At 57.1% G+C, this 17,652-nt stretch overlaps 9 protein-coding genes across 9 annotated transcripts; 5 read left to right on the plus strand and 4 right to left on the minus strand.

Moving 5' to 3' along the window:
- Positions 1–504: 504 nt before the first annotated feature.
- On the minus strand, positions 505–2,022 carry EX895_002943 (uncharacterized protein; the record flags this gene model as incomplete). The annotated part of the gene is made up of 2 exons (XM_029883541.1): positions 505–1,690; positions 1,862–2,022. The coding sequence occupies 2 exons, from the start codon at positions 2,020–2,022 to the stop codon at positions 505–507; spliced, it is 1,347 nt and encodes a 448-aa protein (XP_029740218.1).
- Positions 2,023–3,191: 1,169 nt separating this feature from the next.
- On the plus strand, positions 3,192–4,294 carry EX895_002944 (uncharacterized protein; the record flags this gene model as incomplete). The annotated part of the gene is made up of 2 exons (XM_029883542.1): positions 3,192–3,687; positions 3,822–4,294. The coding sequence occupies 2 exons, from the start codon at positions 3,192–3,194 to the stop codon at positions 4,292–4,294; spliced, it is 969 nt and encodes a 322-aa protein (XP_029740219.1).
- A 632-nt stretch (positions 4,295–4,926) lies between these two features.
- Positions 4,927–6,273, plus strand: EX895_002945 (uncharacterized protein; the record flags this gene model as incomplete). Its single annotated transcript, XM_029883543.1, has 1 exon — positions 4,927–6,273. The coding sequence occupies one exon, from the start codon at positions 4,927–4,929 to the stop codon at positions 6,271–6,273; it is 1,347 nt and encodes a 448-aa protein (XP_029740220.1).
- Positions 6,274–8,000: 1,727 nt separating this feature from the next.
- Positions 8,001–10,098, plus strand: EX895_002946 (uncharacterized protein; the record flags this gene model as incomplete). Its single annotated transcript, XM_029883544.1, has 4 exons — positions 8,001–8,081; positions 8,185–8,280; positions 8,657–8,733; positions 8,823–10,098. The coding sequence occupies 4 exons, from the start codon at positions 8,001–8,003 to the stop codon at positions 10,096–10,098; spliced, it is 1,530 nt and encodes a 509-aa protein (XP_029740221.1).
- A 377-nt stretch (positions 10,099–10,475) lies between these two features.
- On the minus strand, positions 10,476–11,340 carry EX895_002947 (uncharacterized protein; the record flags this gene model as incomplete). Its single annotated transcript, XM_029883545.1, has 2 exons — positions 10,476–11,143; positions 11,223–11,340. 2 exons carry the CDS (start codon positions 11,338–11,340, stop codon positions 10,476–10,478), a joined length of 786 nt encoding a protein of 261 aa, XP_029740222.1.
- A 449-nt stretch (positions 11,341–11,789) lies between these two features.
- On the minus strand, positions 11,790–12,758 carry EX895_002948 (uncharacterized protein; the record flags this gene model as incomplete). Its single annotated transcript, XM_029883546.1, has 1 exon — positions 11,790–12,758. One exon carries the CDS (start codon positions 12,756–12,758, stop codon positions 11,790–11,792), a length of 969 nt encoding a protein of 322 aa, XP_029740223.1.
- A 1,412-nt stretch (positions 12,759–14,170) lies between these two features.
- Positions 14,171–15,052, plus strand: EX895_002949 (uncharacterized protein; the record flags this gene model as incomplete). Its single annotated transcript, XM_029883547.1, has 1 exon — positions 14,171–15,052. The coding sequence occupies one exon, from the start codon at positions 14,171–14,173 to the stop codon at positions 15,050–15,052; it is 882 nt and encodes a 293-aa protein (XP_029740224.1).
- A 77-nt stretch (positions 15,053–15,129) lies between these two features.
- EX895_002950 (uncharacterized protein) lies at positions 15,130–16,572 on the minus strand (the record flags this gene model as incomplete). Its single annotated transcript, XM_029883548.1, has 1 exon — positions 15,130–16,572. One exon carries the CDS (start codon positions 16,570–16,572, stop codon positions 15,130–15,132), a length of 1,443 nt encoding a protein of 480 aa, XP_029740225.1.
- Positions 16,573–17,066: 494 nt separating this feature from the next.
- On the plus strand, positions 17,067–17,549 carry EX895_002951 (uncharacterized protein; the record flags this gene model as incomplete). Its single annotated transcript, XM_029883549.1, has 1 exon — positions 17,067–17,549. One exon carries the CDS (start codon positions 17,067–17,069, stop codon positions 17,547–17,549), a length of 483 nt encoding a protein of 160 aa, XP_029740226.1.
- Between the last annotated feature and the right edge of the window lie 103 nt (positions 17,550–17,652).

Genomic DNA, 17,652 nt, shown 5'->3' on the forward strand with positions numbered 1-17,652 from the left:
GATCCGGGTCAAGCGATTGAGAGCGGGGAAGGATACACCGCGTTGGTCTTCTTTTAGCGCTATCCTCGGTCGTCACGCCGCGCTAAGCGTGTATGCTTGACAGCAGACCAACGCAGGCCAAACTAACTGCTCGACTCGAATTCCAAAAAGAAGAGCTAAAAATGCACAGCGAAAATTTGGGCTTTTTATTCAGCACCAGCGATCTGATCTTCTCACCCACCAACGACGGCCCTAAAGGCCTCGAAGCGCCTCGGAACATGGGCAGTTGAGCGTCCAACGCAGCTGCTCTCGCTCCATGGTGCATCGTCATTTCGAAGTTGTTCCTTCACACAAGGGCGCTCCCAGAACCGAAGGCAGAAAAGATTGTGGTACAGACGATGGGATTCAAAAAGAGCGCGCGAGACAGGTATAGCATGTAGTGTTTGGTTCTAGCAAAGAGAGGCCTCGTTGCCAGTGTTTGCGAGCTTGTTGAGAAGCTCTCTTCTTTTTCAAGTCTTGCTTGTCTTACACCGATCCAGAGAGACCCGGAGCAGGGCCAGTCTGACCGGACGGAACACCACCCTTGACACCCGACGTCTTCTCGAAAGCCTGGGCAAAGTCGGCCTTGATGTCCTCGATCCACTCGTAGCCGACGCTGACACGGATCAAGTCCTTGGTCACACCGGAGCTCAGCTGGTCCTCGTCCGACAGCTGCTGGTGCGTGGTGCTGGCAGGGTGGATGATGAGCGTTTTGGCGTCACCGACGTTGGCCAGGTTGGTAGCCAGCTTCAAGCTGTCGACGAAGGCCGATCCAGTAGCAGCATCTCCCTTGATCCCGAACGAGAGCACACCGCCGAAACCGCGCTGCAAGTACTTCTTGGCCACCTCGTGCGAAGGGTGGCTCTTCAGACCGGGGTAGGACACCCACGACACCTGTGGGTGCGCCTCGAGCCACTGGGCGAGCGTCAGCGCGTTCTCGACGATACGGCCCACGCGCAGCGACAAGGTCTCGAGACCCTGGAGCAGCAAGAACGAACCGAACGGGTTCTGGCACGGACCCAAGTCACGCAGGATGACCACACGAAGGTAGATGGCGAACGTGATGGGGCCGAACGTGTCCCAGAACTTGAGGCCGTGGTAGCCCGCAGAAGGCTCGGTGAACTGCGGGAACTTGCCACTCTTGCTCCAGTCAAACTTGCCGCTGTCGACAATGACACCGCCAATAGTGGTACCGTGTCCACCGATCCACTTGGTGGCCGAGTGCACAACAACATCCGCACCGTGCTCGATGGGGCGGACCAGGTATCCACCGGCACCGAACGTGTTGTCGACAACCAGGGGGATGCCGTGGTCGTGTGCCACCTTGGCGATGGCAGCAATGTCGTGCACAATGTACTTGGGGTTGGCGATCGACTCGATGTAGATCGCCTTGGTCTTGGCGTCGATGGCAGCAGCATACGCCTCGGGAGACTCGGACTTGACAAACTTGGTGGTGATGCCGAGACGAGGGAACAGGTTGGCCCAGGCATTGTAGGTACCGCCGTACAGGTAGGAGGAGGAGACAATGTTGTCACCGGCACCGGCAAGACCCATGACGACCATACCCTGAGCAGCCTGGCCGGACGAGGTGGCGAGCGCAGCTGCACCGCCCTCGAGCGCGGCGATACGCTTCTCAAAAACGTCGTTGGTGGGGTTCATCAGGCGCGAGTAGCTGTAGTGCACGAGTAGGAGAAAAAGATAGAGCAAGCAGTCAGCGTGGCCATTCATTCTGCAGCGTCGTCGTCGTCGTCGTCTGGCCTCCATAGAAGCTGAATACGCGGTTCATCCCGAGCAAAAGCCCATGTTTGCCTCAGGACTCGGCGGTCTCCCGGAGAGCACTTACATGTTACCGAACTTGCGCAGACCGAAGAGGTCGGCACCGTGTGCCGAGTCGTTGAAGGCGAACGAGCTGTTGGCGTAGATGGGCACGGCCAAGGCGTTGGTGGCAGGGTCCACCTCCTGACCGGCGTGCAACTGGAGCGTGTCAAAGTGCGAAGACGTCATTTTCGGTGGTATACGATCTCGTTCGAAAGGGGAAAGAGAGGGTGGGGGACGAAGGAGCAAAGTAGGCGATGGTGGTAGAGAGGCAAGCCCACGGTTTGGTCTGACGGTGGTCTTGAGCTATATAGAGGGCGGGGCAGCGAACGAGCAGACGGACAGACGGACGGACCAAGAGTGTGGACCTCTCGAGTAGATCAGTGCTGCTGCTCATTGGTCCCTTTTGGCAGGAGCTTGTTTCACCGCGACGTTTTGGATCTAACTTCTTCCTGCTCTTCTCCTCTGGCACAGGCGGGAGAACGCCGTCGAGGAATGGCACCGAATGGACAACGTGCTCTCGATATGCAGAACCACTTTTTTTGCTCTCCATTGCCGACAGAGTCACCAGCTGCATAGAGAGAGGGGCAAAAAGGCTAAAGATGCTAGCACTCTGACGTGCTCAACGAGATCCCATCGGCCATCGCCTGCTCTTTTCTTCTCGTTCGCCTTCGCCGCTGTCTCTTCCGACCCTGAAACCGGTTCTTCATCGCAGAGCCAGACCTGTACAACGCACGCTAAAAGAGGCCGTCCAACGTGACCCAACTGATACATCGGGCTTCCATTCTACTCGTTTCAGACGGCGCAGACCTCGGTTGGAAGAGGTGCCAAACCTCAGCGCCAGGCTGCCGCCAGAGCCAAAAAAAGTCAGTAGATCTTCTTGAAATTGGTCTGTGCTGGGCGTGCTTGTCAGGGTGCGCGGCATGAGAGCGGGGCGAGCCAAGCAACAGCTGCAGTTCCAAGCCGTAGGACAGCGCGGAGCAGACACACCATCCCGACTCTGAATGGCGTGCTTTCAACCCTGCTGTTGCTGCTGCAGCTGCTGCACACGCGAGATCTAACGCGTGGCTCGTTGAAAGATGCATTAAAATCAGCAGTGTTGTGTCTCTAGCGAGGCCTAACAAACTAAACTCGAATAAATGCGCACGTGAAGAGATCTGCCAGGTCTCTTGAATCGGCAGCCATGTCATGGCCGATCTCGCACGGTCCGCTCTCTCGTGACGGACGGCAGAAGCTAGCGAACTCCATGCGCTTCCTCAAGGCCTGGGCTCGCGTTCATGACTACCTCACAACCACAGCATCGCCAAGCTGCAGCGACAGACAAGAGACTATCGTACCTCTGCGACTCTTGATCGATCATGACGGACCCACTCGACCTCTCGCTCGACCTGCTGCGTCGCTTGCCGCCATCCAGAGTGGAACAGAACCTAGACTCGATCGTCCAACTCGTCCCGTCGTATGCTGACGATCTCTACTCGTCCGTCGACCAGCCGCTCAAAGTCAAGCTGGACCAATCCAAGCAAGGTGCAGGCCGAGAATTTCTCTGTTGCGACTACAACAAGGATGGCGATAGCTGGAGATCGTGGATCTCGGATACCTACCATCCTCCCATCTCGCCCAGCGCCGACGACACGGCCGACGGCGAGCCAGGGACAAAACCCAGTGCGCCATTGAGATCGTTGGAGCTCAAGACCAACGATGCGTTCGAGACGTATGCACGACTCTACTACGACAATGCCCTTTCGAGCGTCTACCTCTGGGATCTCGAAAGCGATCCGAGCTCGCTTCCCGGTGCCACGGTCAGCGGCACCCATGCCCCCTCTACTTTTGCCGGTGTCGTTCTGCTCAAGAAAAGTGAGTCTCGACTGTGTCACAAGATGACAATCCGATTCCCTGTTGCAACAAACCAATATCACTGACCTAATCTTCTTTCATGATCTCCTCTTGTCCCATTGTTTCTCTTTTCTGCCTCGCCGCCGCGCAACTAGCCATCGGTCAGGACGGCGGCAACGGCATTTCCGGCGCTTGGGACTCTATCCACGTCTTTGAAGCAGCCGAACGAGCCAGCGGTGGTTCCAAATCCTCCTCCTCTGCCACCGGAGTTAGCGCAAGCTACAAGCTCACCTCCACTGTCATGCTCAGCCTCGTCCGTCGCGACGAAACCGCGGAAGAGCCCACCGACCTGAAACCCACCTCTACCAAAGTTGGCACCGTCGAGATCGCAGGCAGTCTCACGCGTCAGTCGGAAGCCGACTATGCTCTGCCAGACTTTGTCACGCACGTGTCCAACGTCGGCCGCATGATTGAGGACATGGAGGCCAAGATGCGCAACCAGCTGCAAGAGGTGTATTTCGGAAAGACGCGCGATGTCGTCAGCCACTTGCGAAGCACGCAGAGCTTAGAGAAGGAGCGCAGGGCGAGGGATCTGCAGAAGGAGTTGATGGGTCTCTGGAAGAAGTAGTTGGCTGCCCTCACGACAAGAGCCATTCCATTTCCTTTGCAATGCATTTAGTGGCAAAAGTCTCATTGCACCAATGCGCTGGCCCCTCGGATGAACGGTTTGATCGCCAGCAAGCTGCTGAACAAGAAGTGATGCTTTGTGAAGGCAAACATTCTGGTGAACGAGATGATCCTCTGCCAAGTGCTTCTGCCTAACCCCTATTCGAGAGTCTAACATTGTTTTGTTTTTGGCCGAGCGGCCCATGCACGAAGGTTGACGCTGCAGCGAAATGCAGGGTTCTCGCTGAGAGGGAAAAAAAGGCGACTCAGCTCAGCAGCAGCTCGCTCTACACCGCCTCATCGACAGACTGCGTCCGCTGCGGATCCTTACTCACTGAGCATCTGCTCAGTTGCGCATTCCCCCGCACTCTACGAGTCCGTAGACCTTTGTTCGCTCTCGTTCTTCCTTCTCATCATCACCATCACCACCAATTTGGAGGATCTACCTTCCCACGGACCGCTGGCAAAGTACTTTCAGTGCTGGGAGCGCCGCTAATCAGGTATCGGCAGACTCTTGAACGTCAGCCACTGGGCTTGCTACGGCCTCACATCGACAGCAGGTCCGACACCGCTCACCGCTCCCCATTCGATACGATGGTGCACCCTCTCGTCATCACAGCAGCCGCTACTGCAGGCCTGGGTGCAGCAGTAGCATTTGAAGTGGCCGTCTTTGGTCCTTGGCGCGAAGAAAATTGGCCGCAAGGGTTCGGACACGGCGTCCGCAGCGAGTTGCTCAAGATTCGCCGCGAGTTCGAAGAGGCGGTCACCGAGATCCGCGATGAGTTCCGAACACGAAGAGATGGTCGTCGTCGACGTACAAGTGGCGACAACGCCCGCCGTCGGCTGAGCGATGGCGAGCTGGACGACTTTCGCCGAGGTGTCGGTGAAGAGGCAAGCAGCGAGAGTGCACAGCACGAATTCGAGATGCACGAGCGCCAGGCTTCCGCTTACCGCGATCGGCTCCGGGCTTCGATGAGTGAGGGTGCTGTTCGTGGATCCGATCAGCCCAACAGCAGGTTGAGAAGACGGCGACCAGCCAACGCAAGTGATACTGAGGGAAAGTCGTCATCGCCGACGAACAGCATCAAAGTTCCGGTAATCGATGTGCGCGCACCAGCGTCACCAGAGCTTCCGCATCATAGCCTAGGGGACGCCTCGCCTAGTGTGAAGGATGCAGCCTCTCTTCCGTCTGATTCACGCTTCAATTCGGTTCGAAGCGCCAAGGCGTCAGGAGCATCACAGCAAGAGACCACCAGCGCCGATACCGAGAGTGGGGCCGCGAAGAATGGATTGCTTGGTCTTGACTTCGGCCCGCAGTCATCGGCATCTTCGGATGAGCAGGCAGGTCAGGGCGTGACAGGCGACCCATTCGTTGACATTGTCGACGGCACGGCTTCGTCCTGGCATGCTGTGTTCAGCGACCGCACCCAAGAGCCATCCAACGAGACTGTGCTAGAAAGCATCGCTGGCCACTCGTCGCCGGCTCTGTCGTTGCAAGATGCGGCAGAGGAAGCACACGTGGTATTGGACACGAATGGACTATCGCAGACTCTCTCGGATCAGCAAAGCTCTTTCCACGAGCTTTATGCCGAAGCTCCCGGCAACGATGCATCGCAAGCCTCTCCGCACCAGTCGAACCGGGCTCTGCACACTCCTAGCCAGGACGCTCGCTCGAACGGAACCAGATCCGAGACTGCAGCGAGCGAGCCCGATTTTGAAGTGCTGAGCGATACTGCTGATTCGGAAGGAAGGTGGCAGCACCTCGAGGCGCCACCGAGCCCAACCATCTCGAGTGGCAGTGAGGCTATCGCGGTGGGAAGCATCGACACATTCTCGGTGACCAGCGATGGCCAGGACAGCTGGGCCGAGCTGAGCGAGCCTGGATCCGATGCCGAGGGCTTTGCTCGAAGAGAGACGAGTGTCCGCTCTCCTCGTGGCTGATCGACTCTCACCATCAGCACCAACTCTACTGCTTGTCACTATGGACCTGTTCAGACCCTGTTTTCCGTTGCATCTCTTCCGTTGTTCCTAATTCGCATTGCGTACTGTTATGTCTCGTCTTGTCCCGATTTTTTGTCGCAATCCACATGCATACACGATCAAATGGACGACGATCTCTTGTGGACGATCGTGAGTATGTTTCGCAAACGTTGGCGCACATCGGTCCCGGGATTGAAGACGGGCATTGCGATCTGTCAATGATGCACACTGACGAGAGGTACTGACTGAGACAAGGAAAACAACGCCTCCGACGTCGGGACTTGAAAAGTTGCAGTTTTCTAGTAGGGTTTCCCGTCTTAACACTCCAAAAACTTGCGTTGCGAAAAGTCGACCGGATCAGCCACGCTCAGCGATCCATAAGCGAGACAAGGGTTGGTCAACGCCATTCTCCATCTCTCGGTTTCGTTCGTTGGGTCGCCCTCAGCGGTGGTCTAGCCTTGGCGCACCGGAGCTGGAGCAGCTTTTGGGCGTGTAGATCCAAAAAAGATAGAAAGCCGGCAGAGATGGATAGGGCTGCGTATCGATTTCGGCAACCTTGTCGTTCCCGATGGGATTGGATTTGCTTGCAAACGGCCGATTCCGGAGAGGGCTGTCAACCACAGGCGCCGAGAAAAGCGGACCGAGAATGCGCCTCGGGACGCTTCTAAATATCGATCAGACACCAGATCGAATTTTGGCGGTTTGACGCCCAGCCAGCGCTACTGCTGCTGCCGATCTACGAAACGTTTCTGTGATTTGCAGCAGCCAGCATGAAAGGAAGGGCAGAACCGATTCTGGTCTAGCACCTTCCCGACAGTTCGTGGACCAACGTGCAGGGTGGATACTCCTGCTTGTAGGAAGGCTTAGCTAGGTGCACGAACAAGCAGAAGTATTGTATTGATTGGTTCGCCTAAGGACGCGGAGGATCGACTTGCCTGCAGCAAGAGCAAGAGCCAGATTGACCGGCGACATGAGATAGCAGCGTATGCCCGTTACATCCAGCACAAGTAGTGGGCGGGCGTGGGCACCGCAGAACAAATGTGCCAGGGCGGGCGACAAAGTGGTTCCAGAACGGGAGGCGGCCGTTCAAGACTTTCGTGATTGAAGAGGCACTAGAGCACTGTGTGCTGACGCTGTTTCCCACAGCGTTATTTTGGTGCCCACGCGAAAACGTTCTGGAGTGTGTGCGTATGTGGCTGGGTTTTCCCCCCTGTTGCTCTCATGCACATCGTCTCGAATTCGCTCAGACTCAGAAACCAACCAACACCAAAATATCAAAATCAGAAATGGCCGTTTCCCTGTTCGCAACAGTTGGTTTCGAGTTCTCCGCTCGGCAAACAGACAGACAGACAGCGAGAGGAGAACTGACTTTACTGCTGTTATCCGCTTTGGCCACCCAAACTCACAATTTTGCCTTCGCTTTCTTCCCGAGGGAACCGGCTCAGAGAGAAACAGCGCTAGGAGAGACGCACATCGCAAGTTGCATCGCATCACATCGCATTGCTTCGCCACCCACCCCTGTTGCCTCTCTAACCCGCTTTGAGCCACGCTTTCTCTTGACGCCGATCGATATATCCACACCGCATCGTCCCGGTCCGCTTTTTAACTCTCTTCCACCACCTCCATCTCCTGTTCTCTTTCACCCTCCCTCCATCGCTAGGATCTACAGCCTCTTGTGTCGTCCCAGCATGTCGTCGAACGCTACTCTTTCCACGCCCAGCAATGGCGCACAGATCAAGGCTTCGCGCACCCGCGGTGCCTCGCACATCGTAAGTTGTCTCAATAGACACTGCTCTGCAGACAGTCACTTTCACCGATGCTGATCACTCCCACTTGCCTTTTACCTCTGCATCGGAAATGCCGCTCCAACAGGACTTCAAGTCGGCCACCACTGGTGTAGCGGCCAAGGCCATGCGCAACGAAATCAACGCTCTGGTTTCGGGCATCGATGACCACGCCGTCCGCAAGGTTCGTACTGGCTCCTCTAGACTTCCCCCAGATTGCGAAGCCAAAGCGTTCTTTGGCTGGCATGCAAAGAGTCTTCATTTGCGTCGCTTGCGAGCGCAATTGCGATCGTTTGCTGGCTGCGCACAATAGCATACTCTGCGATTCCTTCCAGCTCCCAGCGTCTGCATTGGCCCGGAGTCTGATGCAGGGAAGCGCAAATCCAGCAAAGTCCTGCTGGGTCGGAAAGCAATCAGCTCTCGCAGCCTCTCTGCGAGTAAAGGACATGCTCTCGCAGCCGCAAGACGCATGACTCGTACATGCGTCCTTCCAATCCTTGACGCAGGCCTTCAAGCTGACCCTCGCCTACCTTTTCCACTCATTATTTTATTCTGCACAGGCCTTCGACGCCGAGATGTCCAACTTCTTCACTCTTTTCAACCGCTACCTCGCCGAGAAGGCCAAGGGTGAGAAGCTGTAAGTATTGAAAGCCAAAGCGTTCAGAAACACCTGTTCCAGTGCATCGCTGACCCTACTTCTCTTCATTCCACTCCGTCTCGAAACAGCGTCTGGGACAAGATCCAGCCACCTTCGCCTGAGCAGATCACCCCCTACGACCAGCTCCGCCAGGCCACCGACCCGTCAATCCTCAACAAGCTCGCCGTGCTCAAGCTCAACGGCGGTCTCGGTACCACGATGGGCTGCACCGGTCCCAAGTCGGTCATCGAGGTGCGCGAGGGCATGACCTTCCTCGACTTGTCGGTGCGCCAGATCGAGCACCTCAACAGCTCGCACAACGTCAACGTCCCCTTCATCCTCATGAACTCGTTCAACACGGACGACGACACTGCTCGCGTCATCCAGAAGTACGCCAATCACAACGTCGAGATCCTCACCTTCAACCAGTCTCGCTACCCGCGTGTCAACAAGGAGTCGCTCCTCCCCTGCCCGCGCGCGGCCACGGACAACAAGAACCTCTGGTACCCTCCCGGCCACGGTGACTTGTTCGATGCCATGAACAACAGCGGTCTGCTCGATCGCTTGATCTCGGCTGGCAAAGAGTACCTCTTTGTCTCGAACGTTGACAACCTGGGTGCCGACGTCGACCTCAACATCTACCAGCACATGATCGACACGCAGGCCGAGTTCATCTCGGAGGTGACGGACAAGACCAAAGCAGACGTCAAGGGAGGTACCCTGATCGACTACGAGGGCACAATCCGCCTGCTCGAGATTGCCCAGGTGCCGTCGGAGCACGTGGAGGACTTCAAGTCGATCAAGAAGTTCAAGATCTTCAACACGAACAACCTGTGGCTCAACTTGCGCGCTGTCAAGCGTGTTCTCGAGAACGAGGAGCTCGACCTGGAGATCATCGTCAACAACAAGGCGCTTGATTCGGGCGAGGCGGTGATCCAGCTCGAGACTGCCGTCGGTGCGGCCATCAAGCACTTCCGCGGTGCCAAGGGTGTCAATGTGCCCCGTTCGCGTTTCTTGCCCGTCAAGTCGTGCTCGGATCTGCTGCTCATCACGTCGGATCTGTACTCGTTGGAACACGGCAAGCTGGTCATGAACCCGGGCAGGATGTTCAGCCAGACGCCCGTTGTCAAGTTGGGCGACACGTTCAAGAAGGTCGCCCAGTTCCAGAAGAGGTTCAAGTCGATCCCGGAAATGATCGAGCTCGACCACCTGACGGTGCAGGGAGACGTTGTCTTTGGCCGCAACATCACGCTCCGGGGCACCGTCATCATTGTCGCCAACGAGGGCAACAAGATCGAGATCCCCGAGGGCAGTGTGCTCGAGAACAAGTTGATTTCGGGCAACCTGGCTATCATTGACCACTAGACGCAGACGCGCGTTCTCCGAGGCGGGTCGGACGGATGCAGAGTCGGTTCTGCGTCGGTGTGTTTTTTGTTTGTTCGCTTTGATTCAACGAGGTTTTGTTTTGTGCGTGTGATACTACGTGTGTTTGTGTGTTTGTGTGAGAAGCGATGATGCGGAGGTGGGAGGAGACGTGAGCTGTGACGTGCGGTGATACCGTGGAGAAACAGGAGAGTGAGTGAGAGGATCGTACGACGCAGACTGACAAGAGCAGATCGAGTCTTGCGCAAGCCAATGCGCAAGCACGATCCCACGAGCACGGGGCAGCAGCTACACAACCTGCTCGCAGAAGCACTGTTCCATTTAACACTTCACCACATTGAAAGCTAACATGTGCTACGCTACTGTACATGCAGATTCAAGGTATACAGCGGATCCAGCTGTACGCCGTTGAGCGCGGCGTGCGCAGCCTCGGCGTTGGGATGCGAGTCAAACTTGATGGTTGCAGCCCACGTGCCGTCGTCCTCTTTTGCGCTGGAGGAAGTGATGGAACGGAACCCGGCGCGGGAGGCGAACAACGTGTCGAGGATGGAGGCTTCGATGGATGTCGGGATGCTGCGTGCGTGTATCGTCGCGCCCGCCGCCGCCGCCTCTTCCTCCTGCTCCTCTTTGTCGGCATTGGACTCGAGTTTGATCCGTTTCCTCTCCCCCTCCCCCTCCGCCTCCGCCTCATCCTCCTCGTTGTCCACCGCCTCCACGCCGCCCAACGCCCGCTTATCGCCCCGCCGACTCACCGTGGTCCTGCTCCTCTCGAGCTCCATCTCCCGCACCGCCTCCGAGCCCAACTCGCGCCTCAGCAACGCCCTCGACTTGTCGCCCGTGGAGAAATCAATGTGCAGCGGCTTGCCGTAGAACGCAAAGCCCGAAAGCGCGCGTTTGGCCGCACTGGCCGTAGCAGGGGTTTCGAAGACCACAAAGGCCTGGCCTCGCATCGAGGGTGCTCGCGTCGCAACGACGTCGAGGATGCGTCCGTAGGTGGAGAAGAGCGTGTGCAGCTGACGTCGCAACTCTGTATAGGGGTGAAGGGAGAAGAGACGATGGTGAGTAAGCAAGGGTTGCAGGCTCGGGTTTGCGAGGGCGGTACTTACCAGGCTTTTTGATCTTGCCCTCGATGTTCTTGATGTAGAGCGTAGGCGAAGGGGCTGCTGTTGACGCTGAGCTGGCGCCGTTGCCGCTTTGGGATGTCGATGTGGATGCTACCGCCATGATGGATCAATGTGCGCACGGTGGGGGTTCGCGGCTGGCGGATGGGCGACGATGACGCTGGCAGCGAGAACACAGCTAATTCGCAGAGCAGAGGTCACAAAGCGAGGACTGGCGGGTTTGGAGAATCGATGTATTCGCAAGGGTTGAAGTGTTGGTATTGTGGATGAGGAGAGACAGAGGAGTAGATCAATAAAGGACGAGAATCGTTGTTGGAAACACCTTCTCGAATGTCGACTTTTGTTCGGAAGTCGGAGCAACACGAAGCAAGGGGATCTAACATATTAACAAAAATCTAAGTTCCTTCAATGGCCTCGACTTGGCCCACCGCTTCTACCTCTGGCTCCTGATCTCATTGCCCACATACACAGAGACACACACATGAGAGGGTATGAGGAAAACGAAAACGCATGATGGATTCTCAACAAGTCGATAGGTCACTGTGACTGTAGCTAGTGTGTGCTCTTCCACGTCTGGTTGTCAGCAACGAGACGAATGTCATACGTGACTTCGTGCTGGCTGCCGCTCTTCTTGGCCTGCTCGCTCTGCGGTGGGACAAAGTCGATGGTGAGGGCGCTCTTATCCGCGAACACGGCGTCCGAGCCGAGGTACTCGCACTTGGAGTCGAAGATCTGCGTGATCAGTTGCTTGTAGCCGTTGGCCTCGACGAGCAAATGAATGTGTGCCGGGCGCATCGGGCTCCTGTCGAGCAGCTTCAAGATGTCACCGGCGCCGCCGTCGTAGGGGATCGGGTACGAGGTGGGGCGCAAGCAGCGGAATGCGTAGTATCCGTCGTTGTCCGTGGTGAACTTGCCGCGGTAGTTGAAGTCCGGTTGGGCGGGGTCCTGCTGTTCGTACAGGCCGTTGGGACCCGTGTGCCAGACGTCGATGACTGCGCCTACGATGGGCTTGCCCGTGGCGGCGTCGGTGACACGGCCATGCATGTAGGCGCTTTCGCCGAGCTTGCCTTCCGCAGAGGTGATGGTGTGGTCGAGCACAATGTCGCTGCCGTTTGGGTACGAGGGGGCCCCGGCGCGGAAGAAGGGACCCAAAATCGCCGACTGCGTCGCTTCCAAACCACCGGCCGCCTTGTTCGCAGAGCCCGACGACGCCTGTGCGCGCTCGTACGCCATGCTGTCGACGAGCGACTCGAGCCCAAGCACGTCAGAGATGAGGATCAGCTCGTTGCGTCGATCGTCCGACATCTGTCCCGAACGGATCAGCAGATCGCATGCGCCCAGCCACTCCTCATTGGTCAGCTGCACCTCGCGCGCAAACAGGTGCAGGTGCTTCATCAGACTGTCCAGCACAAACTTGGCACGAGGGTTCGCGTTGGGACCCGACACATCTTGACAGAGCTTGGTGTACGGGTCGAGGCTCGAGCTGCCGTTGGTTGAGCTGCCGTTGGGTGCCGCCGTCATTGTCGATATTGTGGGTGGTTGCTTGTGTTTGCACAGTGTGTACTTATTTGTCGCCGAGATGGAAAGGGAGAGAGGTTCCTGGTGCGCAAGATGTAGGAGGAGGAGGAAGAGGATGGAGGAAGGAAGAAGGGGAAAAAAAGGGGAGCGATAGGTTCCGAGTGATGGAGGCTAGTATAAGTAGTTCACGACGGACGGACGAGGTGGCCACCAGTCGCTCCCTGACACTGTATCTTTCACTCCTGATGACGAGTTCACGGCTTGGTAATAGGATGCTATCGCTCCTTGTCCCGTTTTGTCAAACAGTTGTGGGGGTCAAACACGCACGCGCACGACGGCCACGGGGTGGGACGAGGACCCAGACAAAAGGGATGCTTGCAGTGCGAGTATGGGAAACACGGCCAAGTGCTCGGCAACCCTAATCTTCTGCTTCGCCGCCAAACCGGAACTGGCGGCCCGTTCTGGGGACATACTGTACGCTGCTTGAGTGGCAGGTGCGACCCAACAGCGCTGTCCAGCCTTTTACGATGTCAAAATGCGGGGAAGGCCAGCCGGACAAGGAAGAAAGAAAAATAGGGCTAAAATCCGAGGAGACCGCGGTCAAAGTCCGCCAAGAGGCCTTGCAAGGAGAGCGACACTCGCACAGCATGCGTCTGTCTATCAGCTCGCCAAGATGACAAGCGTCCAAATGCGAGCCTCTTGATTCGTGCTTGCCAGAAAGACCCTTGAACAGGTCAAAGTGAGCACGGATCAGATCCGAGCACGGCTCCCTTCCAGCTTGCATTGTTTTTTCTTTGCTTCCAGATGCTGTCCACCGCCGTGTTCACTCGTCGTCAGCTATTCACACAAACCACCATTACCACTCATGAGATGTGGCATGGCCGTGTTGGACGTGTCTGCGACAGAGACGGTTGACGAGATCTTGCGTTGCTTGTTCGATGCTCGTCGAGCTTAACCTTGCGCTTTTTTGGATGCGAAAGCACGCAACCAGTGTACCCACTCTGCGCGATGCTTTCGCTCTCACGCCCCACCTGATACGGCCTCCCGAAGCAACGGCGGGCCGTGGGACACAAGACTCAAGCGTCGGCAATAGACTGGACCGGTACGATATCCGGGCCGAAACCGTTCATAATGACTCGATCGTCGGAATCGGGAAATTGTTGCTGCCGAGATCTGTGCGAAGTCTCGCTCGCTCGCTCGCTCGGCAATGCTTTTGGCCCTCGATTGCCGGCCGCGTTACCCCACGCTCTGTCACCAGCCGGCTTTGTGCGCACTTTGATGGGATCAAAGCCTTTGCCCGACGTCGAGCCGACTCTTTTGTTCGTGCACTCCACAAGCATCTTGAGTCTGAGCCTGAGCCTGAGCCTAAGCTACCGCTGGAGCGACTCTCAACCTCCTCGGCGCTACCTGTCAACATGCCAGTGTGCGCGCTTCATCTCGTCGAGCTGCACGACGCATCCTCGCAACGCATCGAAGCATTCTTGGGCCTTTTGCTCGACGCTACAAGCAACCCAGACGAGTTTGGCCTAGTCACCGTCAGCCAGGTGCAGTCTCCCATCATTCGTCCTACCCTCGTCGACCATACGATCCTCAACGACACACGCTGGACGTTACTCGTCGTCGCCAGCGGTGCGCAAGCACACGTGCTCCCCTCCTCGCTTACCTCATCTATCAAAACGCACTACTCGCTTGTGTCAGGCATCCCTTCCAAGATCGTCAGCAACTACGATAGCATCTCGGAAAAGCTTCGAAGCACGTCGTCGCCGCTGCTCGAGATCCAGCTCGACGAAAAGGGGGATGTGGTTCCACCTCGCCACAAGACTTCCTCGTCGCTTACACGCGCAGATGGCCAAGACCTGAGCCTGTCCCCCGCCCTTCTCGGGTTGGCGAAGCACCTGAACCACACAGTGAAGCACCACGGCCCCGTCTCGATGCTCAATCTGCTCCACTTCCACACGCACGCCGGCGCCGTCGAGTCGTACCACGAATACGGCCGTCGCTTCGCCTCCGTCGCCGGCCGACGCGGCGGCAACGCCAAGCTCGTTGGCATCGTCATCAGCCCGCTCAATCCTCCGCATACCGACTCGAGGGGCAAGCGCAACAAGCACGAGTGGTGGAACGAATGCACCCTCGTCCACTATCCGTCTATCAACCATTTCATCGACATGTCGGTTGACGATGAGTATCAGTTTATTAACCAGGAGTACCGGTTGAAGGCGATCAAGGATACGGCGCTTATTTGCACCACCGAGGTGGACTTGTCAAAGTACAGACGTGGCGCACGGGCAAAGTTGTAGACCAGTAGCCATGGTCAGGCAATTGATTCGAGTGCGGGTAAAGCCATCTAGTATTTGCGATGGGATGTGGTGGTGTTTTACACTGAGGTGTCCGTCTCCAACAAGTGCTGCTGCTGTTGCCTCTGCATCTTCCGTCTTGCCAACCCCTTCAACGCCCAACTGACGTTCTCGTACACCACAAACGTGACACATGTGCCGGGCAAGATCCTCACCAGATTCGGCACCAGCCCCTTGTAGAACGCACGCAGACCTTCCTGGGTATACGTGAGCCTGATGCACGTGCCGATGTCTGGATAGATGTGCGAAGTGGCGTGGTTCTGGATTCTCGACCTCACCACCTGGTACGGATAGGTCAGCAGGATCGCCGCGACCTTGGACACGCCCGACATGACAATGTACTCGGCATTGGAAAGCTTGATCATCGACGTGTCCACCTGCCCTGCCGAGGCCTGGAGCTTGCGTGTAGCGACGGATGTGCGCCACTTTTTGAGCTCCTCGTACGCCATGAATTGGATCGCGCCGTTCGAGACGCCGAACAGCGCGAGGCCTGCGCCCTTGTATAAACCGCGGATGCCTTCGGTGCGGTAGATCGAAACCAGGCCATGCCAGAGGCCGCGGTATACTTCTGGCGGCGCTCGTGTCGCGCTTGCCGCAGCTGTTGTGGACTGGGCGGTGTTAACGACGGATCGAGGAGTGGTGAACATGCGTGTCTTTACCACCCAGATCGGGTTGGTCATGAGGGCTGTGATGGCGCCGCTCTCGGAAGCTGCCAGAAGATGCTGTCCCGCAGAGAGTTTTTTCGGTTCGCCGGTTGTAGAGTCCTGGTTGCTCTCGTGCGCAGACATGCGCTCCTTGATCATGGTGTACCACAAAAAGTACAACCCCCAAGATGCCGAGTTGCCAGCCACGTTGGGGCTCAATCCACGATACAAGCCCTTCCAGCCGTCCGCTTTGACAATCTCGCTTAACGCACCCACCATGTCGTTGCCCACTTTCCCGCCGAGAGCGTAGTACCTCCATCCATGCCGCACTGGCGCCGCTTGTCGCAATGCACCAGTGGCAGAAGATCCTCGGCTGGACGCAGCCTCCACCGCACGGCCTTTGCCCTTGACGTCAGCTTCCTGAGGCGCTGCTGCGCTACTGCCGGACGCAAGGGACGATACCTGCGAATAGAGCGGTGCGGCAGCGGCGCGTTGGCGGAACGACAGGGGACGTGGACGCGAGGTATCCACTTGGTACTTGGTCTTGATGAGGTCGAGCGGGTTCATGCAAATCGTGGCGACGGCTCCTGCTGCGATGCCGCCAAACGCATGATCGAGCGCTGGGGTCGGGAAGAACGAGGGTGTGGTCGCAGGGACGACAGAGGTCGACGCAGCCGCTTGCGAGGCGCCTTCGCCATCGCCACTACCATTTGCCACATCCGTGCTGCCCAGCCAGACGCGAGTGGTGTCTATGTCGGAAGGCGGGGCTGATCTCGTCCGCCGTGAGGGACCAGCTTCTGACGATGATGAACTCGACATTCCTGTCACTCGTTCCTTGCTCTGTGTGGCCTGATGACAAGAGGTGTGTTGGCAATGATGGATGAGGTAGGTGATGTTCTTTGAGTCAGATAGCCGTGTGGAGCGTGCTTTTTGGCCTTTCTTTTTTTGCTCTTCGGAAGATTTCCACGTCTGGTACAAGAAGAGCAACGAATAACTTAACGCTTGAATTCTTCGGCTTTGGCGAGCTTCAACGCAGCAGGAAGGGTCTTTTGAACCCGACATTTCCACCAAGTCCACACAGTGTTAGGTCGGAGACAAGAGGAGCTTCGGGCTGCAAAATCCGTGAACTTCGGAAGGCTCTGCACAGTATGTCAAACGATTCGACATCGTCGCCTCCTTCATCCGAGGCGACTCACTCACTGATTGACATTTGCGGCTCGCCAATTAACCCTTGCTAAAGCCATCCCTCGGCATCGAAAGCTTTTCATTCAGCTTCAGCAACTTAATCCAGCCGCTCACAGTCACCAGCTTCGATGCCTTCGTCCTTCCAACTACCGCATACGCTAGGCCGCCGTGCCTCTGGCGAGTCCGAATCGTCATCGCTCTTGCCGCTCTGGATCATTCTCGGAGTGGGTGTCGCGCTCGCCATTGGATGGTTCGCTCTCTCCTCATGCCTCGGTGATAACGCTCGTGAGGCGCTGGGCGAGCGCATCCGCCGTCTTTTCTCTCGCACTCGCGGCAGCGGCAGCGGTGGGGCAGGAGCAGGCTCTGGAGGTGCTGGTGGCAGCCGCAGTGCCTACGGAAGGATGCGCGACGACGAAGCCGAAGCGTTCGACATCAATGCAGCTGAGCACGACCTCTACGACGATTACGATGCTCCGCAGCAGCCGTACGATCGCTACTCTTCCTATCCTCCCGTAGCAGGCGGCAGCAGCAGCAGCAAGAACAACTCCGGCGCTGCCACGTTCAAGTACGATGATGTCGAAGATGACATCTACGAACACCGCCGTCCGTAATGCTCGGAAGCAAAGCGCAGTGAATGCAAGTTCTTGTCGGGGCGAGCGCGGAGGATTTCTTTCGAACAAGGTCAGACGTGTCCAAGTCGTGGCTACAGATGAT

The sequence above is a fragment of the Sporisorium graminicola genome, chromosome SGRAM_18 (genome assembly GCF_005498985.1).
Source record: "Sporisorium graminicola strain CBS 10092 chromosome SGRAM_18, whole genome shotgun sequence".
Classification (NCBI taxonomy): Eukaryota; Fungi; Basidiomycota; class Ustilaginomycetes; order Ustilaginales; family Ustilaginaceae; genus Sporisorium; species Sporisorium graminicola.